Below are 23,537 nucleotides of genomic sequence, written 5' to 3' on the forward strand. Positions count from 1 at the left end.
ATGGACAGTCTCGAACATTGTAGACAAGAATATAATTCTTGACTAAAATCTCTTTTTTGTTGACTTTTTTTTACTGATCATTTCTTCGGTTTGCGTCATTTTCTATAGTTATTTTCCCCAAAACACATGAAGGATAAGCAACCGTTATTTAATAGCAATAAGAAGACTACTGACAATTTCATCTATGCTTACCTATTATCAGATCTTGTCTTGTTGATCATATTTGCCATTTGAACTTCTATCACTGTTTAATAGGTTTCAAGATGCTGATTTCAGTAATTTTATTTATTGAAAGATCTTGTCATGCTGATCATTTGTTTTCTTAAGTTGTTATCTTTTATAGTTTTCAAGATAATTGGCAAACATGAAAAACATTGGTAAACATTGTCATTAAAGAGCAATAACGCAATAAGGAGTCGACTGACCATTTTGGCCATTTCCATTTGACTTATTTGTAGATCTTGTCCTGCTGATCATTTTTGCTTATAAAGATTCAATCTGTCTATTTTATTTTTCAAGATAATATGCGAAAAAAATTTCGCTTATTAGTTTCAGAGGGAAAAAAATTATTTTGTAAAAGTTGACAATGATTGGAAAAGCTCATAAGTTGGCTTTTTGGCCAGGTGAGCAAAAAAAGGACTATCCGTCCACGTCCGGTCTGTGTTTTTGTTAGATGTTTTTCTGCTTTGTATCGATCTGATGAGTTAAACTCTTTTCAACTGATTTTTATAGTTTATTCTTATGTTGTAATGTTACACCACTGTCCCAGTTTAGGGGGAGAGTTGGCACCTTCAAACATGTTTAACCCTGCCACAATACTTATGTTCCTGTCCTAAGCCAGGAGCCTGTAGTTCAGTCTTGTCGTTAGTTCATGTCTGTCATATTTGATTTTCGTATATTGTTTCGTTATACATTAGGCCGTTAGTTTTCTTAATTGAATTGTTTTATATTTTTCATGTCATAATCTAAAGGGCTGAGTCAACTCAGTTCATGTACTAAGATACGTGTTATTCACGCACTTGACACTAACTAAATAATTTCATACAGAATAACAAACAAAGTTTTATAGAAATAGGTGAAATTAAATAAAAAAGATATGTTATGTTTTGCTGATATGCAATTCGATTTCTCCTATTTGATTATTATGAATAAAATAATCTCATGCATTTAATGATATCTCCAAAATAACACCAACGGTTCAGTTACGTACCAACAGAACTTGTTACTTAGCAAAAAGTGAAACCTCTAATATTATACGTCCATAAAATGTCCATGATACGGATGTTTAATTACAGACGTATTTTACAACGTCCGTAATACGTCTGTAGCTATTGGACCTGTGTATGCTTTGTAATTTATTATAACTTTTTTGCAGTTGAAGACTTCATCATCAACGAATCCTATGAACAACAAGAACATGAGTTTTTACATAAAGTTACACACACAGCGGATGCGATGTCATTCATTGATTGTGCTTTGATTTGCACAAATGTTGACTGTTATGGATTTGAATACAAATCAGATGATCTCACATGTCATATCGTCTCAAGTGTTGCAATTGGTTTTGGTAAAGTAAACTATTTTGTGAAATGCACTTAAAGGTCAACCAAAACTATGAAATAAACAAATTGATGTCTTCTAATTATTCTTGTATAAAGCAGTATCATCTCATACAAAATATAAATTAGATAAACAATAATAATGTGTCTTGCCATATTCTATTTTATTATCACAACACATGCTAAATAGTATATATCTTTCTTAAACATTAGAAATATTATTAATATACTTCACACACTTTTAATATTACCAGTACATACATTTAAACACATAAAACGTTCAGAGTTTTGGTGATACAAATTAATATAGAATCTGAATCACCCTGTCGTAAGTTTGTTTCTATTCTAAAAATACATGACCCTGTCGACGAACATATGTGATAGAATATTAATATATTAATCATAAAACAATAACTTTTCCATTTTTTGTTTTATACTTTAAGCGTCGGCTCATTTTTATCATGTCGGCAGCTTTTTCTCCAATCATCATTGTTGCAGCATTTGTATTGGCAGACGGTATACTTCTCATTACCGAGGAATCTGCAACTCGCAATCTCTTGATTCCTTTCACCCTGGAAGTAAAAGAACTCGTTTTAAGCCGGAATATTGTTGATCAACAAATATAATGGGAATACTTTTGATGAAATCTATCTGCTTACCCTTCCGGAGCACCTGAGATCAACCCCAGTTTTTGATGGGATTCGTGTTGCTCAGTATTTAGTTTGTTTTCTATGTTGTGTTTTGTGTACTATTGTTTGTCTGTTTGTCTTTTTCTTTTTTAGTCATGGCGTTGTCAGTTTATTTTCGACTTATGAGTTTGAATGTACCTTCGGTATCTTTCGCCTCTCTACTACTTTCCATAAACCCAAACATAAAAAGCAAAAAAAAGTTCCTTGAATTCGTCGTTCAAATCGTTATTAAGATCCTTGATTTAGAGGTAGTTTAACAAAGAATCGATTGGTTGATTGATTTGTATTAATTTTGTTTTAAAAAATTTGTGAAGGACATAAAAAGTTTCAATAATTCTTTATATACATCATTATTTATTAAAATAGTTAAATGAACTCGTCCACATTTAATTCACATTGACCCGTAGTTTTCACAGCAATTGAAGCCCACATAAGATTGCTGATAGAATATATGTCGTTAACTTTGAAAGAAGTTTCGTAAAGCGTTTGTCAGATCTTTCAAACAACACAGTAAGCTAAACATAGTTTGTCAGACTTGATACAAGTAAATATGAAGCAACAGTGGTTTACCAATGTTGAAATATCAAAATCTTTTAGGGAAATATAAATGAAGTTCAAACCAAAAAAATCAAATTCCAAAAGGACAGGGTGTGTCACCAGAGTCTCCTGCCATGCATGCTTCACCCGCCATGCTCAGTCTGAGGTCACAATCGGGAATAGGACACAATTTACAGATCAGACGACTATTCTCGTATCTACAGATTTTAGACCGCGAAAACATGTCGCTACTGAGTTGAGACACAGACAAATCATATACGCAACCAATTTGAGATGTTGACCGTGAAATTTGGAAATGTCGATTTCACTCTTTCTACTGTATAAAGCTGTTGGAGCAGATTTTGTGTAAGGACCACACCCCTATTTATGTTTTCCGTAAGTACAGTATTAATTGAGATATGTAAACGCCATATTATATCAAACAGAGGGTATACTGCTGCGGAATTGAAAGTTGAAGTCATTTACGTGAGTCATAGATTCTAGTTAGAAGTCGCCCATCTGTACATGTATCAGTATCGAGGAAAAATATACGAAGCAGACTTTCTAGTTTCGGTAGTACATTTAATTTTACTTTCACTGGATATATAAGATGTAAGCGTAAAACGTAACTAAAATAGACTGAAAATCCAGTCCTTTGGTCTTTGTTGGATAGTTGTCTCATTGGCAAGAATATTTATTATCCTACTGTTCATACTAAAGTATCATCGGCAAGAATACTTCTTATCCTACTGTTCATACTAAAGTATCATTGGCAAGAATACTTCTTATCCTACTGTTCATACTAAAGTATCATTGGCAAGAATACTTCTTATCCTACTGTTCATACTAAAGTATCATTGGCAAGAATACTTCTTATCCTACTGTTCATACTAAAGTATCATTGGCAAGAATACTTCTTATCCTACTGTTCATACTAAAGTATCATTGGCAAGAATACGTCTTATCCTACTGTTCATATTCAAGTATCATTGGCAATAATACATCATCGTTTTATTTTTATGTTTATGTCTCGTTAATGTGTATCTTATTTCTCCTTATACATGCTTCATACATAAAAAAAAATCTATGAAAACTTGTATGCTTCGGATTTCCTTAACTGGTATTTTTAATCATTATGTTTTTGCACAATACCTAAATTCCACTTTGTTTTAATAAAAAAAACACTTACATAGAAAGAGCGTAAAAAGAAGATACCCCTTTAGAAAAAATCATAAGCACGAAAAAAAAAGAAGATATACAAAAAAGGAGAAAAAACAACGAAAAGATGAATAGTAGTCAAAACTATACAGAAAACTAAGCAAAAGACCCAACCAGAAACCGTAGGTGATATCAGGTGCTCCGGATCCTGTTCCACTAGAGACGGCCATGGTGTTGCTCATAACCAGTAAATATTCGAAGCTATGTTGCAATCGGTGATATCATAATCGAAGAAAAAAAGACGGGATTGTGGCTAAGGCAATGGGAACACATCCGTGGTCATCTGTAACACAGATATTTCAAATGGGCAAGCAAATCACGATGGAATCCGTAAAATGTCGAAGGGTAGCCTTCCACGTTAACAATAGGAATCCTTAAGCTTAATAATTTCCTGGAAGGTAGCGACCCTCTATCAAAGAAATCAAATTGAACCTTAATTATCATAAATATAACAAAATGTTATCCCGCCCCAACATAACATAAAGGCAAAGGCAATGATTTACTAAGGGCAACCCAAAACAAAAAAATATTAAAAAAGAGGCGAAGGATTCCAAAGGAACATTCAAACTCATAAGTCGAAAATAAACTGACAATGCCATGGCTGAAAAACAACAAGACAAACAACAGTACACAAAACAACATAGACAACCAAAGACTGAGCAACACGAACCCAAAACAAAACAAAAACAACCAAAACAAAAAAAATATTAGTAATGAGTCAAAATAAATAAAAAAATAAAAGGTACACAATAGCATAATATGGTTCAGTTTCTGATAAAAAGTTAAGCTAAATTCTAATAAGGGTTTTAGGAGGAACCCGATATATCCCAAAATAAAACAAAAGCAAATGCCACGATTTGCTGAGGAAAACCAAAAATAAATTGGATAAAAAAAACAGAAGGTGCACAAGGCATTATATAGCAAAAATATTTAGAATTTTTCATGAAATTCTGATTAGGGGTTACGGCTGTGAAGCTGATAATTATATGTACTGTCATGACTGTAGAGGACATGTTCGGATATTTCAAGCCAAAGCAAACCCAAAAATCATTCGGATGTAGCAATTAGATAGGACCAAAAGAATGGGTGAGGTACAGACGAACGGACGAACACTTCCATCACTACATACCACCTTTTCCAGAAAGCGACAATATAACAAAATACCAAAAATTAACCTTGAAGTCCAGAAGGATACACTGTTGCTGCCATACATTAGCGTTCATTTGTAAGTTACATTAATGATACTGAAAATGGTAAAATAAAATGCGCTTACCTCAAATAGGGATCAACGACTGCGGTAGGGTCGTTAGCTGCACCCATTCTGCACGTGCTTACTTGGTGATTAGATTCAACTGCATAGTGACGAACCATGCATCTCCAATAATCATCCGTGTCAAAGGTCAAATTTTTGCAATGGCTAGTACACTCTTCCTGTCTTACAAATGTTGTTCCAATGCTTTCCCAAGCCGTATTATTTGCTAAATGTTGTACGAATCTCAAAACTGAAGCAAACGCACAAAAACTAATATTATCGGATGGTTCCAATAAATTGTCGCTAGAAAGATGTAGGTTTGTATATCAATCCCTATTATTTCAAAATTTTAGTATCGAATAGTTGCAATACAGTAAAAAATGCAATTCAAAAGATATAGGTATATATGATAATATTATCGCCTTCTTAAGAATTTACTAAGGGAAACCCAAAACAAAAAATATTAAAAAGTATATATTTTCAAGAATTTACCTGTACCAAGTCAGGGATATGACAGTTGTTTTCCATTCGGTCCGTTGATTGATATATTGATTGATATAGTCTAACATTTGATTGTGTCAGGTTTATGGACTTTTTTTTTAAATTACCTTGGAGTTCGGTATTTTTGTTAATACTTTTTTGTCAGCGTGCTCATAAAGATTCCAATCAAACAATGTGAAAATTGAGAAAAAGATTAAAGTTGTTTCTTAAAAAACTAAATTTCAGACGGTATAGCACATCCTAAATTTTACAGTGATGTTGTTTACCGAGCCCAGAAATTCATATACGATCCGTGTAAACTTATCAATCCTTTAAATAAACTTATTTTAAAAGGTTACCAATTCAACACTGTAATTAAATCTTTGTATATTGTTTTATTGGTATAAATATTGATTATGTTATCAGTAAACTAAAACCATACTAAATAGTATTGTTATACACATATGCACTTTAACGGTACTACAATCTGTCGATACCTTTATTTTGGCATTGCAAAAGGTCATGTTTTTTTCTGACTGTTAATGACGTATTTTTTACACTAAATCCATTGGATGTTGAATGTGTACTGATTGATATTTAGTCTTAGATACATGATTTTTTTATTAGTTGTAATTGGCTTTGAACTAGCTGTCAGTAACTGCGAGTACTCTCAGATCTGTACTTAGTGTCTTTTGTTGTAAAGGATGAGGGAGTGATAAATACCCTGCCACGTCCGGTCTGTGTTTTTGTAAGATGTTTTTCTGCTTTGTATCGATCTGATGAGTTAAGACATTTTCAACCGATTTTTATAGTTTGTTCTTATGTTGTGCTGTAACACCACTGTCCGAGGTTAGGAGGAGGGATGAGCGCTCACAAACATGTTTAACCCCGCCACATTCTGTATGTGCTGTCCAAAGTCAGGAGCCTGTAGTTCAGTGGTTGTCGTTGGTTCATGTATGTCATATTCGTTTTTCGTAAATTGTTTTGTTATAAATTAGGCCGTTAGTTTTCTGAATTGAATTGTTTCATATTTTTTATGTCGGGGCCTTTTATAGCCGACTTTACGGTATTGGTTTTTCTCATTGTCGAAGACCGTACTGTTACCTATAATTGATTACATCCACTTCATTTGAACTTTGGTGGATAGTTGTTTCATTGGCAATCATACCACATCTCCTTATTTTTATATCGTAAAGCGAAAACTACCTCTAAAGAGCCCGTGTTGCTCACCTACATTTTCAACAATGGCCACATTATAGTAAAAATCATCATTATATGGGAATAACTCTATTAAGAGTTAACTTACAATTTTAGTCATGTTGACGAATTTATAGATCTTATCCTGTTAACCATTTTCCTTCTAAAAGTTTCTATCTATATATTTAGGTTTTAATAAGATAAATGTCAAAAATGCAAAAAGTGGAAAAAATGGTCATTAAAGGGCAAGAACTTCAAAAACGCAAAAAAAAATCAGGTGTCAACTGACGATTTGGATCATGTTGACGTATTTGTAGATCTTGTTTTGCTGCTCATTTTTGCTATTTAAAGTTACTATCTATCTATTATAGTTTTCAAGATAAAAGGCAAAAATGCGAAAATTGGGTAAAATGGTCATTAAAGGGCAATAACTTCAATAAGGTATCGACTGACTATTTGGATTATTTAAATTTTTAATAGATCTTGTCTTGCTGATCATTTATGCAGTTTAAAGTTTCTGCCTATCTTTTATAATTTTCGAGATATTAGGCAAAAATGAAAAAAATGGTAAAATTTGTCGTTTAAGGCCAAAAAAAAATATATGTCTGTTTAAGGTTACATACTTTAAAAAAATAGGATAGGTAGGTCGGTATTTCCATTTTATTTTATTGTTTGTGACATGATTTTGAGTCATGCCGTTTCGTCTTGTCGTGGTCCGAGTTAATCATGGGCCGAATTACCTGTATTTTTAATGATTGAATTATTTCCCTTGGTAATTGGTTGGAAAAAAAATGGCGGCAAAGTGTTTATTTCATCACACGAGTTGTGAATTTCCTTAAAACAGCTGCCATATTCACGATTGTGAACATTGGGATGTATCAGGCAATTGATTTATATTATTTGCAACACGAACTTCGCTTTTGACACGAGTTCAGTTTATTTTTCACTTTACTACGGAAATAAAATGACTTAGGGTCGGCGCTCAACAGTAGGGTCGGTCGGGTAACCGTAATCATTCATATATTTTTTTTTGGACTAAGGGCAATAACACCTAGAAAAAGTCGTCTGACAGTTTTGCTGTCAATAGTTATAAGGTAGATCTCATTATTCTAAACATTTTAGCACCTGTCAGATTTTCTCTCACGGTCTATAGCGGTTTTCAAGATAATAGACAAAAATTGCATTTTACCCCTATGTTATATTTTTATCCATGTCGGCAATGTTTGTTGGCAGGCGGGGTCATCGGATACACTTTTTAAAATGGATACCATATTGATGATTGTGGCCAGGTTTGGTTTAAATTGGTCAAGTGCTTTCAGAGGAGATGATGTTTGTAAAAGTAACGGACGACACCGACAACAGACGACATACGCCAAGTGATTGCAAAAACTATAAAAGCAAAAAACAAAGACAAGACAGCAAACTAATTACACAAATAACCAAGATTCATTTAACTGAACAAGTAATTACAGGCTATCATTGAATCAGTAATCCTACTGTCTTCAACAATTATTAGTAGTATTATACAACTTATTAAATTACTTACTTTTCATATATGAATCAACATCATCCTGATGAGACAAATAATTAGGGTCTATACGTGGTGGTGCCAGTGGATTCTTACTTTTTAAACGTAACGTTCCTCTACTTTTATGATGCAATTTGCAGATAAGCACAGCAAATCCAATAGAAGCAGTTCTGTTTTGTTCTGCAAACTCCCCCTGAAATATACCAGCGCTTTATGATTTCCAGTCCAAGTAATGCCCTGGATTAGTAATTGACTATTAAAGGGAATGATATTTAAATATTGTTTAACAAAATGACTCATCTCTTGTAACAGACCACATTTAGCGCATTGCAGATTCGAAGAAAGAGCTAGAGTTATTTCCCCTCATGTAATTTTTCACGAAATTCTTTTTAAAAAAATCTTTCAAACTTGATAAAAATTAAAAGGTATAATGGGTCCTTTGATATATGTTCCGGGTATTTACAATACTCTTTGAAACGTAATTACGAAGACGCAACGCAATTATGGGTGATTATTAGAAAACAACTTTTGTTCTTCAAACTGAACATTTTCACGCTAAAGTCAAAATCACAATGCCCCTAATATGTACTGGTAACCTAATTTACACAAAACACCTAAAAACTACTGTTTGACATAATGTGATTTAATAAACTTGGTAGACTAATTCATCGTATCTTTGAAAAAGCAAATGTCGAATTCATTTGTTGTAATAATAGACGGTAGTGATGTATAAAAACAATCACTGAGATAGTTAAGGCTTTTCATTTTTTGCTTGACACCATTTTTGTTCATTATTGGAAGTTTTATATAGTAAGTAATATGATAGAAAACTCCATGGGCACCTCTAATTGCAGATACTTTTTCTAAATTGTTATGAATCTTCTTTCATCAAAAAGATAAGTAAAATAAAAAAAATTCTAACAAATTAATAGACATTGGTCAACACAAATAGCAGATACCTTGATGATATACTTACTGTTGAATGTTCAGAGTGTATTAAACGGGCGTATGACATTTGCGCCGATTTTTAAAATTTTCATTTTTTCATTTGCGCCGATTTTATATTTGCTCCTAATTGCATTTACAGTTTAACACAGGTGAGTAAATATTTGTACATGTGCTATACCTTGAATGTATATTGATAAAATTTAGTTATAAACGTTGTTCACTTATGTTTAAGTTAAGAAAATCCAGGCCGTTACGTATGTTAAAATGCGAACTCTAGAAATGCTCTCATCAGTACGTTGGACAGAGAAAGAAAAGATGGACTTCGTTATTGACAATTACGAAAAATATAGAGACGAAATCACAAGAAAGGAATATATTAGATGTGTTGCCTATAAAAACAGAGTGCTTTTATCTTAGGTTTTTTCTGCTTGATTTTAAAGTATGTGAACATAGTGCTTTTAGATTGACTTATCCTGCTCAAAATCCTACTTCCACCTCCCCGTGGTGAGCAGAGGACAATAGTTATATACATGTTATAATTGACAATTCATAACATTTGTACAACTGGCGAACGGAAGAGGTCTAAAATGATAAATGAAAAATAACATTCACCTGTAATTAATTTGTAATTTATCTGTAAAAAAATCGGCGCAAATGAAAAAAATCGGCGCAAATGAAAAAAAAAATCGGCGCAAATGAAATGCAGATCGGCGCAAATGCAAAACGCCGTATAAGGGCGTGCTAAAGTGCAATATATAACAGAAATAACTTTAAAAAAAAATAATTTCAGTCGATATCTTCCATTTGTTTTAGATACATGTATTTAAAAAATTGAAACTAAAATGTAAGACAAAATAGAAGATTTCAACTTTGCTACCAAATATTTCCCTCATTAGAATGCGATACTTCCCATGCCCTGTACGTAGCACAACTTGCATGGTCTGCTAGATTATGTTCTTGGTGATCATTAACTTGCAATAATACAAACATTATTTATTCATTGTTATAGTTTCCACAATTATTTGAAATTTACAAAAACGTAGATATTTTCAATTTCAGATTCTTATTGATAAATTTTACTGTTTGAAACTTAGACTTTTTCTCACCATACCTTATATTGTACTTTCGTAAATAGAATTAAACAGATAAACATGATATAAATGTATGTTATCTATAGAAGATTCTTACACCTTAAAAAGCAAAGGCTACAAGCGCAATAAATCACAAACTCAGTTAAAATTATTCTTTACTAGAACACACCCGCGAAATCGCGGGTATTTAGAGCTTGGTTGAAAGTATGTAAACTGTTGTAGGATGAATTTTTGTAAAAGATTTTATGTCTGGAGAATTTCATAAAAGGTATCAAACTGAGTCATAGGCACTTGGAGACAGGACAATTATTTTAAGCCCTCTTCCTTTTTTCCAAAGTCAGTTATTTTATTGCTCTCTGTTAAGTTCCATAATTTTCGCGTTTCTGTATACTATGAACATACATATAATATAAATAAAGTGTGTTTGCTCTTAACTATCATTTCCAAGTTTCTTCTCCATATTATTTCTGAATAATCATAAGAATGGATGACAAATGCGACTATGCATGGTACCTATAGGACACAGAGGCATGGTGATTAATTTATTGGGGAAGGAAGAGAAGCGACACACAAAATGAGGTCTTCTCGATTAATAGTATAGATTCCGAGAGTCTGACGATTTTAAATACTTATAGGCCTCTCACAAATACTCTCGATTTGATTTCAATAAGCGATGAGACTAACTAGTAATGAAACCTGTTAGTGGTGTTGTTTCTGAATTGTTTTTTCTTCTTCCTTGAGCGGCAGTACAAAACCAACAGATATACAGTCAACCAGAGACCAAATGACATAAAAGTTAACAACAATAGGTCACCGTAGGGTCTCCAACAATGAGCAAAACCCATACCGCATAGTCAGCTATTAAAGGCCTCGAAATAAAAAATGTAAAAGAATTCAAACGAGAAAACTAACGGCCTTATTTAAGTACAAAAAATGAACTAAATACAAATATGATATACAGCATATCAGAGCTTTCAAACTTAGGTGTTTTTTTTATATTCTAGTACCTGTTAGTATCTACACTGTGCAGTTTCTTTTATTGTGTTTTAGATTTACGACATATAGCCTAGATAGGTAAAGGGGGGGATGAAGGCATCTTAAACTTATTTCAGCCCACCACATTGTGCCAAGTCGGGCTATCTGGACCATGAATTGTCCGTTGTTGTTTGTCTTTGTTTGTACGTCTTTTATTATTATTCGGATGTTTATGGTTGGTGTTGTCTGCTGTACTGTCGAATATTTGTTTTGATTCCTTTATCCTTTTTTGTTTTATCAAAGTGGGGGTAAAATCCGTGATTTAAAGATTTTGGCAAATATTTATAATTTATCTAAACAAATTTGAAATAAGATTTTTTTTTAACCACAACAAAATTTCGTATTTCAAGGATGTTTGCGTATCTTATTTTTTGTCAGACTGGTTTTTTCCATGTAGTGCCATTAAAAATTTTGCCCGATAACATCTACTTTTCTTTTCATAATTTTACTGCATATAGTTTAAAAAGCCATTTTTGAAAATTTTATAAAATCCTTGTTATTTATTTTTAGTTTATGAAAGAAAAAATGTACCAATGTTAAATATATGAAAAATCTAGAGAGAATCATTTGCCGCCAAATTTTCAATGGCTTTTGCCTAAAAACCAAGTACACGGACCTTTAATTTTTTTCTGCTTTTTTAGTTCTGTTACTTGTATACTATCAATTTATAGCAGTCTTTTGAATAGCTTGTTATTTTGAAAAAAAAAACAGCGAACATTCATAGCTTTTTATTACCTTGCAGATATTTATTTTATTTATTGTTGTCCTTTCGATGAATACTGCAATCAACATGTAAGCCAATCTTACATTTATTTTTTTATTTTTTTTATTTTTATATCAAAAACATTGGTTCAACGTTACACTTTACACTCGCTCTTGACCAAGTAGAACAGTTTCGCATCCAATCGCGGTATTGTTTATCAAACAAGTTCCTAATACAAAATGTACTTTTAAAAATTAGCGAATATATATTAATTTTATATCTTACGAATAGGTTCAAATTTTCGTAACCACAATTCCGTCTCCTTTTCTTCGAAGCAGTGTAGAAGGATCTGTCTACCCTTCCGGAGCACCTGTGATCAGCCATGTTTTTTGATGGATTCGAGTTACCTAGTCTTAGGTTTTCTGTATAGTGTTATGATTTTTTAATGTCCCCATGGTATCTTCTGCTATTTATCTAGTTTCATATCATTAATGTTATATGAATGGATATCTGACGTTTGTCAAAATATATGTTGTATATCCTTTTTGATATTTTTGATAATAATGAATTAGTAGAAACGCAACGTCTGAAATTAACATACCCTTTTATTCATCCTGTCAACAGCACATTTAATTGGGTCCTTCTCATTGGCAAATGCTTTAAAACTTAGCTGTAAATCAGGATAGGAATGGTCATTTTCATTATCAGGTAAATGAGCGAAAATTGTTCCATCATTGCCAGGGCGTGTTTGAACACCTAAATAAAATTTAATAATTTAAATACTTTAAAAGGAAATTTGTGATTTCATATGACATAATGTTTATATTTTTGTCTGACATATAAGCAGTCAAGTAAGCCTAGTAGTCACCCTTACTGAAAAATTAGCCTTCTGGCGAACTGTTGCGGCAGATCTGCCGCAAACACAGCGGTAAGGTTGCTGCAAATAGTTTGCGGCTATTCACCGCGACTTTTTACCATGCAAATAAAGGGTTGCAGCAGACTTGCCGCAAAGTTTGATAGCATTATATAGTTTGTAGTGAACTTCTGGCGACTATTTGTGGTGAACCACTGGCGAACTTTGATAGCCTTATATAGTTTGTGGCGAACTTCTGGCAATTTTTGTGGTGAACTTCCGGCAAATTTTCTAAGCCTTATATAGTTTGCGGTGAACTTCTGGCAAATCAAATGCTAATGATAGTTACCCTATGACTACCTTCCTGTTAATTCTTTTTCAAAACTGTACGTCTCATTCAAAACATGCACATATGGATCAAAATTTAAATTGTATTAATTATTATGACCAATATTTGTTATTTACCTGCTCACCTGCTCATCAAAATTTCATATGAAAGAAATGTGAAAGAGAGAAATATAAATTGTGACCACAATACGGAATTAAACAATTACTGTCTTTTGTTTCGGAAAATACGTGGTTTAATTAACTTTTGAAAAACTGATATTCACTTCGGCCGTTGGCAGTAATTGTATATTATTTTTTATAACAAATAAATCAACAGTTTATAGTACAGTATAAAATTACCTTTTTTGTAAAATACATATTCCATGACGTCTCGTTGATCTAAAGCTTTTTCCTGATTCATGTTAAGACTTGTGTTTGTAGAATACTGGAAATAATACTGCATGTGATCTTGCATTCCCTCACCTACTGGTAGATCTACCTTCAGTGGGACCTTTAAAATAGAAATATTTGCTATCATAAACCGAATGTCAATAGCTGTGTCTACGTAATCTAACTTCCTATAGTAGCGTCCATTTTTACTCTTCTTTCCAAATTATTTGATGTCTTTTATTTCCTCATTCAAGTTAGTTTTACAGTTCTTTCAGAATTTTTTTTATTAAAAGTGATAAGATGTGCTGAAATACTTTGTTTGTCAATAATACCAAACAAAATAGTAGTTTTTAATGAACACTCTGTACTCAATCATAGTTTACAATTACATAATTTGTGACGTCACAACAAAGTAAATTATGCTTTTTATATTTTCTTTTCCTAAATTATAGATTATCTGGTATTTCCTGTATTTATGGAACAACGCTTACAATATTCAAATATTGGCATCAAAAAATGATCTTTATACCCTACTCATAACGGTTCAAGCTTCTTTAGACATTAATAAAAAATGATGCTTTTTTATATTTTTGGCACATTCACCTCGTTATTTAACATTTTCTAAAGTCTAGCGCACAAAGTCCGCTGTTTTTTTTTTAAGTATGAATAATGTTTACCCTAATTTTTTGCAGATGAGCTCTTGGTCCTATACCAGACAACAACAAAATTTGAGGAGAACCAAACACCCCTGCCGACAGAATGACTTCCTCCTTGGCATAGACTCTTGTCGTTCTCCCATTCTTCATCACTGTGACACCTCTGGCCGTACCATTTCGTATAATAACCTACAAAAGATTGTTGCACGTTGACCATTTTACAACATAAGTATTCAATAAAATATACAATTTTGCGGTGTTGATATATTCTTTTAAATGAAATTAATTTACTGTTAATGTTTTCATTTAACAAAATAAGATTGATAATAGTCCTCAACAGAGAAATACTGAATTTCTACGTTCATTTTTTTCTGGTTCATCCATTAGGTGAGCTCAAAGCCGCAGTTTGGAAAACTTAAGATGACTACGCCCATGAAGAGCAAATTATTTATAATTGGTCGAAACGGATTAACAAAACCTACTTAAATCATCTTTATTCGAAGGAGTTTGGATGTTTATTTTTCTTTAAAAAGAATATCAAGCTAGACTCTCTTAAACTGTATGTGATAATCATTAAAGCAATGGCTACTGGACAGTTTACACCAGAAGGGTTTTACACTCAATCAGCAATGAAATCGATACCTTGGTTGTATATCAAAGTTAATATCTATACATAATTTATTGCCAATAATGTTAATTCATTAATCAACCTTAAGTAGGAACACTTAAATGAAATGTTCGGACAATCAAAGGTTTATACATAGAATTGAGAATGGAAACGAGGAATGTGTCAAAGAGACAACAACCCGACCAAAGAGCAGAACACAACACAAGACCACCAATGGGTCTTCAACGCAGCGATAGTAACCCATGTATATAAATTGGAGAGTCATTTACTTTTAAAATGGTAAAAAGAATATCAAAGATAAGCTCTAACTTAAGAAAATAGAACTTTGTTCCTAAATCTGCAGCTTAGTGCAGAGTGGTAATAAACTAGAGGCAAGACAAACCATACCGAGTTCTCATCGTTCAGCCATCACAGAGATGTGGTATGATTGCCAATAAGATAACGATCCACCAAAGTTTAAATGAAGTGGATGTAAGTAATTATAGGCAACCGTACGACCTTCAACAATGAGAAAACTCATACCGTATAGTCGGCTATAAAAGGCCACGACATGAAAAATATGAAACTATTCAATTGAGAAAAAAACGGCCTAATTCATAACATAACAATTTACGAAAAAAACAAATACAAAAAAAATGTATGACAGACATAAACCAACGAAAACCACTGAACTACAGGCTCCTGACTTGGGATAGGCACACAAAGAATATGGCGGGGTCAAACATGTTTGTGAGCGCTCAACCCTCTCCTAACCTTAGACAGTGGTGTTACAGCACAACATAAGAACAAACTATAAAAATTAGCTGAAAAGGGTTTAACTCATCAGATCGATAAAAAGCAGAAAAAACATCTTACAAAAATACAGACCAGACGTGGCAGGATATTTATACATCCATAATAACAAAATACATAAAGTACAGATCTGAGAGTACTCGCAGTTACGGACAGCTAGATAACCAAAAGCCAATAACAACTAATTATATAATAAAAGAAATCATGTATCTAAGACTAAACTATCAATCAATTTATTATAAGACAATAAATAACAGATATTCCCGTTTGTTAAAATTAATGAAAGTTAGTAGTGTTTTAGGTCCTTCTCCAACATATTTGAGAGAAAAAAATATACAAATAGAAATTCCAGATCACTAGCTGTAGTAAAATTTAATGAAGATTTTTTATATTGAAATGTTGGTATTTTTTTAAATTCAAGTGCATTTAACGGATGTTGTGAAGAACATTTCTTATAAATAAGAAAATACAATAAGATCGCCGCAGGATTGTTAAAACGTATAAATAATGTTGTAACTAGGTGTACCCTTGCAACATGGCTATTGGTTACAACTTGTAAATTGGGTCTCGACAGAACTGGTCTTAGGAAACAGCTTGCTGAAGTACAACGTTCACCATCTTTAATATTTGCTTGCAGAGGACAATATCCTACAAATACATACAATTAGTTATGCTTTACTGATAATTTGTATTAGAGAACTTACTTCCAGAACTTTTTTTCACGAGATTAACACTTAAATCAATGGTTTAACATGTTGTTATTAAGCTAGCTTTGAATTCGTCGATATTTTTTTTGCTGCAAACTTGAAAAATGCAACGTTACTTTGGTAGATAACAATTTCCCAATTATTTTACAGTCTTTCAGTCTCAAACGAACTCTTTACTTATACCTAATTATGTCCTATTAAATTCATTATGCCCTGTTCTTATAAATATTTTTGAAAAATCAAAATAGAATCAAACATTGACAGTTTTGGTTGAAGGTAGTTTACCTCAAGTCTGTTGTCAAATCAACTTAAATTCGTATACATTGTTATGTGAATTAATTAGTATATATGCCAAATTACGGTTTTGCCCTTAGATTTCACGGTTCACTGATTATTTTGTTGTATGCTTACCAATCTGGTTGAAACCATTACAGTCAACAACTGGTAAACCCTTCTCAATGGCGGCAGACCTATGTAGGAATTCCATTGGCGATGTATGGCCTTCCGTAATAACCAAAGGACCCCCTCTGCCATGAAAAGCTACAATATGTGCAAATCAATAATAAATAAACGTTTAAAGTCACATTTATTGTATACAGTTAAGATTTTGTGTAAAATCCCGCCTCCACTCCCCCCCCCCCCCCCCCAAAAAAAAAAAAAACAACCTTTAGTTATTCTGTATACTTTACGCCTTTTCAATCAGTTGACTGTTATCAAATTTAGACATGGTTCACGTTCCAGCATTTGTCATGCATATTCAGGACAAAAGGCATAATTTACTTTAATATCACCTCTAGCTGTATTTTCTTGTTTCAATGTGCTGTTGGGTTACTTTCTTTTTGAAGAATTACCCCCCCCCCTCCCTTTTCTCATCATTTATGCACATATACAATGAAAAATTGTGTATGTTATGAAAAATTATTCGTCCAACAGATTACTCGGAACATTAGGACTGTCACTGGAATAATTGGGCAAGTTTTGATAGGCTCAGATATTTTTTCATTGCATAATCTTCGAACCCCTCTTAAAGAATGTAGAAAATGCTCTTTTATTTGTGTAGTGAATTATATTCTCAAAACACAGAGATCAATATATATACTAACGTTTCCACTTCGATAGGACATTGTAAGGGTCCCACTGACAGGACAGGACAAGGAAAGGTCGCTACTAGCCTAGGTCAAAGGTTAGACAAATAAGGAGACTATTCATATTATTTTGATTATTTAATAATCCTCTCGACATCCCTCTGTATGCCATTAGGATTACAAACAATAAGTTAGAGGTCAAATACATTAATAAGATTTCAGAGGTCAAATGCATCAATAAGACTTCAGAGGTCAAATGCAATAATAAGACTTCGTCTGTGAATATTATGAGAATGGGTATCTCAGTGCAGATAGACTATATATTAGGGAAATTATTATGATAATTACATTACATGTATATTTCATTATAATACGTTATTTTGATTGGCTAACAGCAATCTCGCGTCATTCTGAAATTAACCTTCATTTCAAAATGAAATGTAACATTCATGTTGACACGAGCTTCCACAATAAAGTGCACAGGTAAATAAAAGAAAAACTTGAAATTGTGTTTCATGATCCTAGCCTAGCAAATAAATGTAATTATAAGTATTGAAAGCTTATTTTAGTAATTTTATAGGGTTGTAAAAGCGTTGACCGTGCGCACATTTTTACGGAATCGCTTCATTCAAAATGTACCTCGGTCAACGCTTTTAGAACCCAATAAATATACAAAAAAGAGCATTCAATTCTTAAATAGAGGCTCATTCCAGAGACGTGTTTTATTAAAAAGAAAGGAGCCCCAAATTCTGAATACTTACGATAGAGTGAATACTTAGAACACGTTTATTTCAAAAAGACTTGAAAACAAAGACAATTAGCTTCTATAAAATCTGGGTTCTTTCTAATGAGATGGTTTGGGACTTATGAAAGAAAATTAATTCTGTAAAATATCAATAACCTGTCAACTATCAGGAATTTTTTTTTTTCTTCTACATTTTAGAGTTATAGATCTTTTATAAAGAGTTCAGCAATTAATGGAAACATTTTATATTCAGTAGTCTCTGTTAAATTCTGAAATCAGTTGGTTATAATTACATTACATGTATGTTTCGTTAGAATCCGTAATTTTGATTGGTTGACAACAATCGTGATGCACTCAAATGTCATATTTTATTTCCGTATATAATTACACCTTATGTAAGAATCCTGGGTTTTGATTGGTTGATAGCCAATGTATTTTTCACCAATTTACTTTTATCAAATGAATATCGTTCATTTTTAAACAGCGCCGGGGTATATGCAAAAAGGATATGCCTTTTTTACCCTCTCTGCCGTGGTATTTGCCAAAAAATACTCTATCTGACTGGACGCTTGTAATGTCACGATCATCAATGCGTTTTATGTCACGATCACCAATGCGTTTTGTACGTTAACATTCGGTGTAATTAAACAGATATAGCATGTTCTTGAGGGGTATTTGCGAAAAATACCAGTCTTGAGAATGAATTTCCCTCGCCCCTCGACTGGTATTTTTCGCAAATACCCCTCCTTAACATGATATATCTGTTCAAGATACAACAACCATGAATACACGTTCTATCCGTGACAATGTTACAATAATGTTTTTCGTTTGTTTTTCGATGCATTATTGAAACATTGTCAAGGATAGCACGTGCATTTATAGCTGTTGTCCTCTTTGGTCCCATAGCTACTAACGTTTCAACGAGTGTATACATCACTGGCTTTCAAATGTTTTTAAAAGGTTCGAGTGTGCCTGGTGAATTAAAATCCAGAAAAGTGTTTCAAAGTACGAAATAAATAAAAGTTTTACTTTCATTGTTTTCATTTAGAGCTCCATATACGGTACATATATAGACTTATATCGAATTGTTTAAGACCGTTTATGTCGGCCGGGATGCCGTTTCTGGTTTTATTATTATAAGTTCGTTTGTTGTTGATACATTAATTTACACCTTACGTCTTCCCTATCGTAGAATGGATTTTTTTAAGAAATATTTTCAACTTACAGGAATTTATAAGTTCTGGTATTTGAATGTCTTCTGATTTTTTGAAATACGGAAGAACGTCGTCATAACCCCATCCTACACATCCCTCATTTCTCCACTGGTCAAAATCATGGCGGCTTCCTCTGACGTAGTTCATTCCATTTATACTTCCAGTTCCACCCAATACTTTACCACGCGTCGCTTTAGCTTTCTAAAATGAAGAAAAACTACGTGAAAGAAATATTATGCCCCAATTACGGTATGAATTTTTACTCATTGGTGAAGGTCGTATCGTTACCAGGCTGAGTTGTTTACAACATTGTCCTTTGGTCCCTTGTGAATAGTTTTCTCATTGATAACCACACCACATCTCTCTTTTTTGTGTTCCTGTCCCAAGTCAGGAGCTTGTTATTCAGTGGTAGTCGTTCGTTTCTGTCTTCCTTATTTGTTTTTTGTTTGTTATTTTTGGCATAGATCGGGCCGATGGTTTTCACTTTTGAATTGTTTCATATTTTGTCATGTGCTTACTATACGATATGGGTTATGCTCATTGTTGATGGCCGTGCAGGGGTTATAATTGTTTACATCCTCGTTTTTTTTGGGGTCTCTTGTGGGAAGTTGTCTCATGAGAATTCCTACTGAATTACCTTTTTTATTTCTACGAAGGTATAGCATACATTTTTTTTTGTTGCTACGCTTTAGCTCTACAAAAAAGTCTTTTTAGTGTATATTTTTCATCTTTTTATCAAATTTTGCTCCTGATGTGTAATTCATTAGTTCCTTATAGTGAAAGCCAGTGACATCAGTTTTGTCTAACGAAAAATAAGTAACTGTTACTGTATAAAGAGTCAACGAAATATGATTGCAAATTAATAAAACAGATAGTCTTTGAAACTTTTGACTGGCAAATATTCTGTACAAGTATTGTGGAATAAAAGAGCACACCTATCTCATTTTTTTATATAAAACAAAAATATGCTATGGTATAATAATAACTTTCATTGCTTTGTTTGATAGCTACTTTCTTAACACTTACCTTATTTTTAGTAGCAAAAGATGAATATTTTTGCGGGACTGTATAAAATCCCCAATTTTCTTTTGATTTCAGTGCTCGTTTCCATGGCAATGGTATTCTGGTATATTCATTGTCTAGATTTGACCCACCAGCTTCTAGCAATAAAACTCTGACAGGATCATCGGACAATCTGGTTGCGATTATACCTCCTGCAGATCCGGAGCCAACTGTAAAGTGACAAAAATGTATTGAAAATGCGTTGACAAAGTTTTCCGTAGATTTTTACTTAATAAATTACTTTCCACCTTATCAAATTGTGGTGAAAATCTGCATCTTAAAAAAAATGGTTGTTTATATTCTCATGACCATAAAAGTGTTTATCTTTCTCTAAAGCGAAGTTAATCTACAGAGTGTATTTGCTTGTAAAATATCAAATCCGAACTTTTTTTCTCTTTCGCTTTCAAATGCAGACAAAAAGAAAAATATTGAAGTATTATATCATGCATTATAAAACAACCAAAAGTTATTTAGATGTACATCACGTGCAACTAAAAGTTATTTAGATGTACTAAATCACCTAAAAATTGTTAACACACGGACTCTCTATAGCTAGTCTCAAAACGTAAAGTGCAATCTGAAGAAAATGATAAAATTAATATTCATCGGCATAACATCACGTGCAACCCAAAGAAAACTAAGGTTAACAATTGATATTCGTTGCACTAAACGTTGCTATTATGATTAAATGTTTGATGTAACATTGGTTTTGGTATGTTGTCCTTAAAACATTTTTTCTCGGAATATAAAATAAAACAATTATTGTCTTTTTATCGATAAATATGTGGTTTAATTTTTTTTTACGGTATTTACTTTGGTCGTTCGCCTCAGTAATCGACAGTTTTTCTTCTTCTTAAAAAGTCATTAAAACCATATATTTACCTCATAAAAAGACATTTATTATATAATATTGCCAGAACCTTAAATTATACATATTGAAAATACAAACCAACGATATAGTCGTAGTATTTTTTGAAAGGTTGATCAAATATACCATCCGGGTCTTTTTGGTCTGGTAATTGTGTTGACAGGAAGTTAAGAAGTGATGCGTTGGCGCAAAGGGCAACTAGAGATGACCCAAGAAACATTGTTTACACAACAAAATAATCTGAAATTGAAAGCAACAATTAAACAGAATTTATAATAAGGGGACGACTATTTGATATTCTTTGGGTGGCGGTTAGGGGGCAGGAGGATTTTTCTGGATCGAAGAACATTCATTTTCAGCCTGAGTGTCTTGTTCAAAGTTATTTATGTTCATTTCTTGCCAGGCCAGGTCCTCCTCCAAGAAAATCAAATGGTCATCCCCTAATGTACTTGAATATCAACTCAAATGTTCAGCTGATTGTTTTCTTAACAAAAGGGAGTTAATACAGAATGTCTAAGAATTCAGGATATCAAACTCTTTTTTTTTAGGAATATATAATGATGCAAAAATGCGTGATATTTAAAGATAATATTTATTAATAAATTACAAATAAAGTTTTGTTGGATAATGGAAAAATGCACAGTAGTTTAAGAGAATATTTATCAATAAGTTATAAAATAAAATGACCAAGGAATAAACGTAAATAGACCAAATTTAAGAAAGTTTAATTTGTTTATAAAACAATTTCCTAAAATTATCAATGTAAGTGTTTTATCTTTTAAAACATATTTAATAACGTTGTCTCAAACATGTCCCCCGGCTAATTGATAAATGTGTCAGCTTAGAAGGCAAAACGATAATTATACGTCTAGTTTAGTCTATGGAAAGGTATATACTATGAAATTTAGAGCGAGGGGCCTGCCCCGGGCTTGCCCCGAGCTCTTAATTTCATAGTATATACCTTTTCATAGACTATCCAATTTAGCACATATTTACAACTCGGGAAATCTTTTAATTGGTCTATAGATAGTTTATTTTGGCTGACTACTTGTATCACAGGTGTTTGTAAAACGGAGCTTATTAAAGAAATTTTGTAAATCTACTCACTAGTATCATTGTAAAATGTGTGATTTCAAAAGGCCCTTGACTCCAGAATGAAAAGATTGTAGCTGCTGGTGTAAGTATGTTTATTGATATAAAGCGGTGTTTTACTATACATGTACTTCTTTACATGGTAAAATGACAAAATAAATTGACCAAAGCAGGCAATAATTAAATTGCAGTGGAAGCTTTACATGTCCTGAAAACAATTTTCAATTTCACAGTAAAACTAAAGCTATAATAAATTTGAAACATATAGATAGAATGCAGTGGTGGATCCAGGGGGAGAGGGTGAGGGGCGTTGCAAAACCCCCTTTTTGGACGATCAATGCTACTGGAACCGCCCCAATAGATAGTCTAGCGGATAGTCATTAAAAAGCAACTACCAATAGATCAAAGATACTAGAGTTTATGTTTATTTTATTCATTTCAAAGTAAAAACTAAAAGATTTATCAGAACATATATACATTTTCCAAAAGACCAAAAAAGTGAAAAAGTATATTTAAACAAAACGCATTTAAAAAAATTTAAAATTAAGATCCATTTATTACATCGGTGATCCGTTTATTTGGCAATCGCCAATGGCAGTCATCAGGGTTTAAGAACATCAGTTGTTCGACCTGTTAGTCAAATGCGTTTTGTTAAAATATACTTTTTCACTTTTTTGGTCTTTTGGAAAATGTTGTTTGTGTTGTATTTAGACCCCTCTACCAAGAATTTTTTTTTGCATGCACACGTATAAAAATTGCGGTTTTTATCCAACGCAATCATAGGTTTGAACGTTGTTTTCAATTTAGACTTGTTTATATATATATATATATATATATATATATATATATTATATAGGTGGCACATTCTCTTCAGACATTAT

General features: G+C 32.6%; 1 protein-coding gene across 1 annotated transcript; it reads right to left on the reverse strand.

Moving 5' to 3' along the window:
• Positions 1 to 1,704: 1,704 nt before the first annotated feature.
• LOC127708267 (glucose dehydrogenase [FAD, quinone]-like) lies at positions 1,705 to 20,906 on the reverse strand (the record flags this gene model as incomplete). Its single annotated transcript, XM_052213107.1, has 10 exons — positions 1,705 to 2,131; positions 5,277 to 5,505; positions 8,479 to 8,653; positions 12,839 to 12,993; positions 13,778 to 13,928; positions 14,485 to 14,652; positions 16,410 to 16,531; positions 17,002 to 17,130; positions 19,646 to 19,835; positions 20,661 to 20,906. Coding segments are annotated over 10 exons (1,737 nt in total), but the record flags the coding sequence as incomplete, so codon positions are not given.
• Between the last annotated feature and the right edge of the window lie 2,631 nt (positions 20,907 to 23,537).

The sequence above is a fragment of the Mytilus californianus genome, unplaced genomic scaffold (genome assembly GCF_021869535.1).
Source record: "Mytilus californianus isolate M0D057914Y unplaced genomic scaffold, xbMytCali1.0.p SCAF_7, whole genome shotgun sequence".
Taxonomy (NCBI): Eukaryota; Metazoa; Mollusca; class Bivalvia; order Mytilida; family Mytilidae; genus Mytilus; species Mytilus californianus.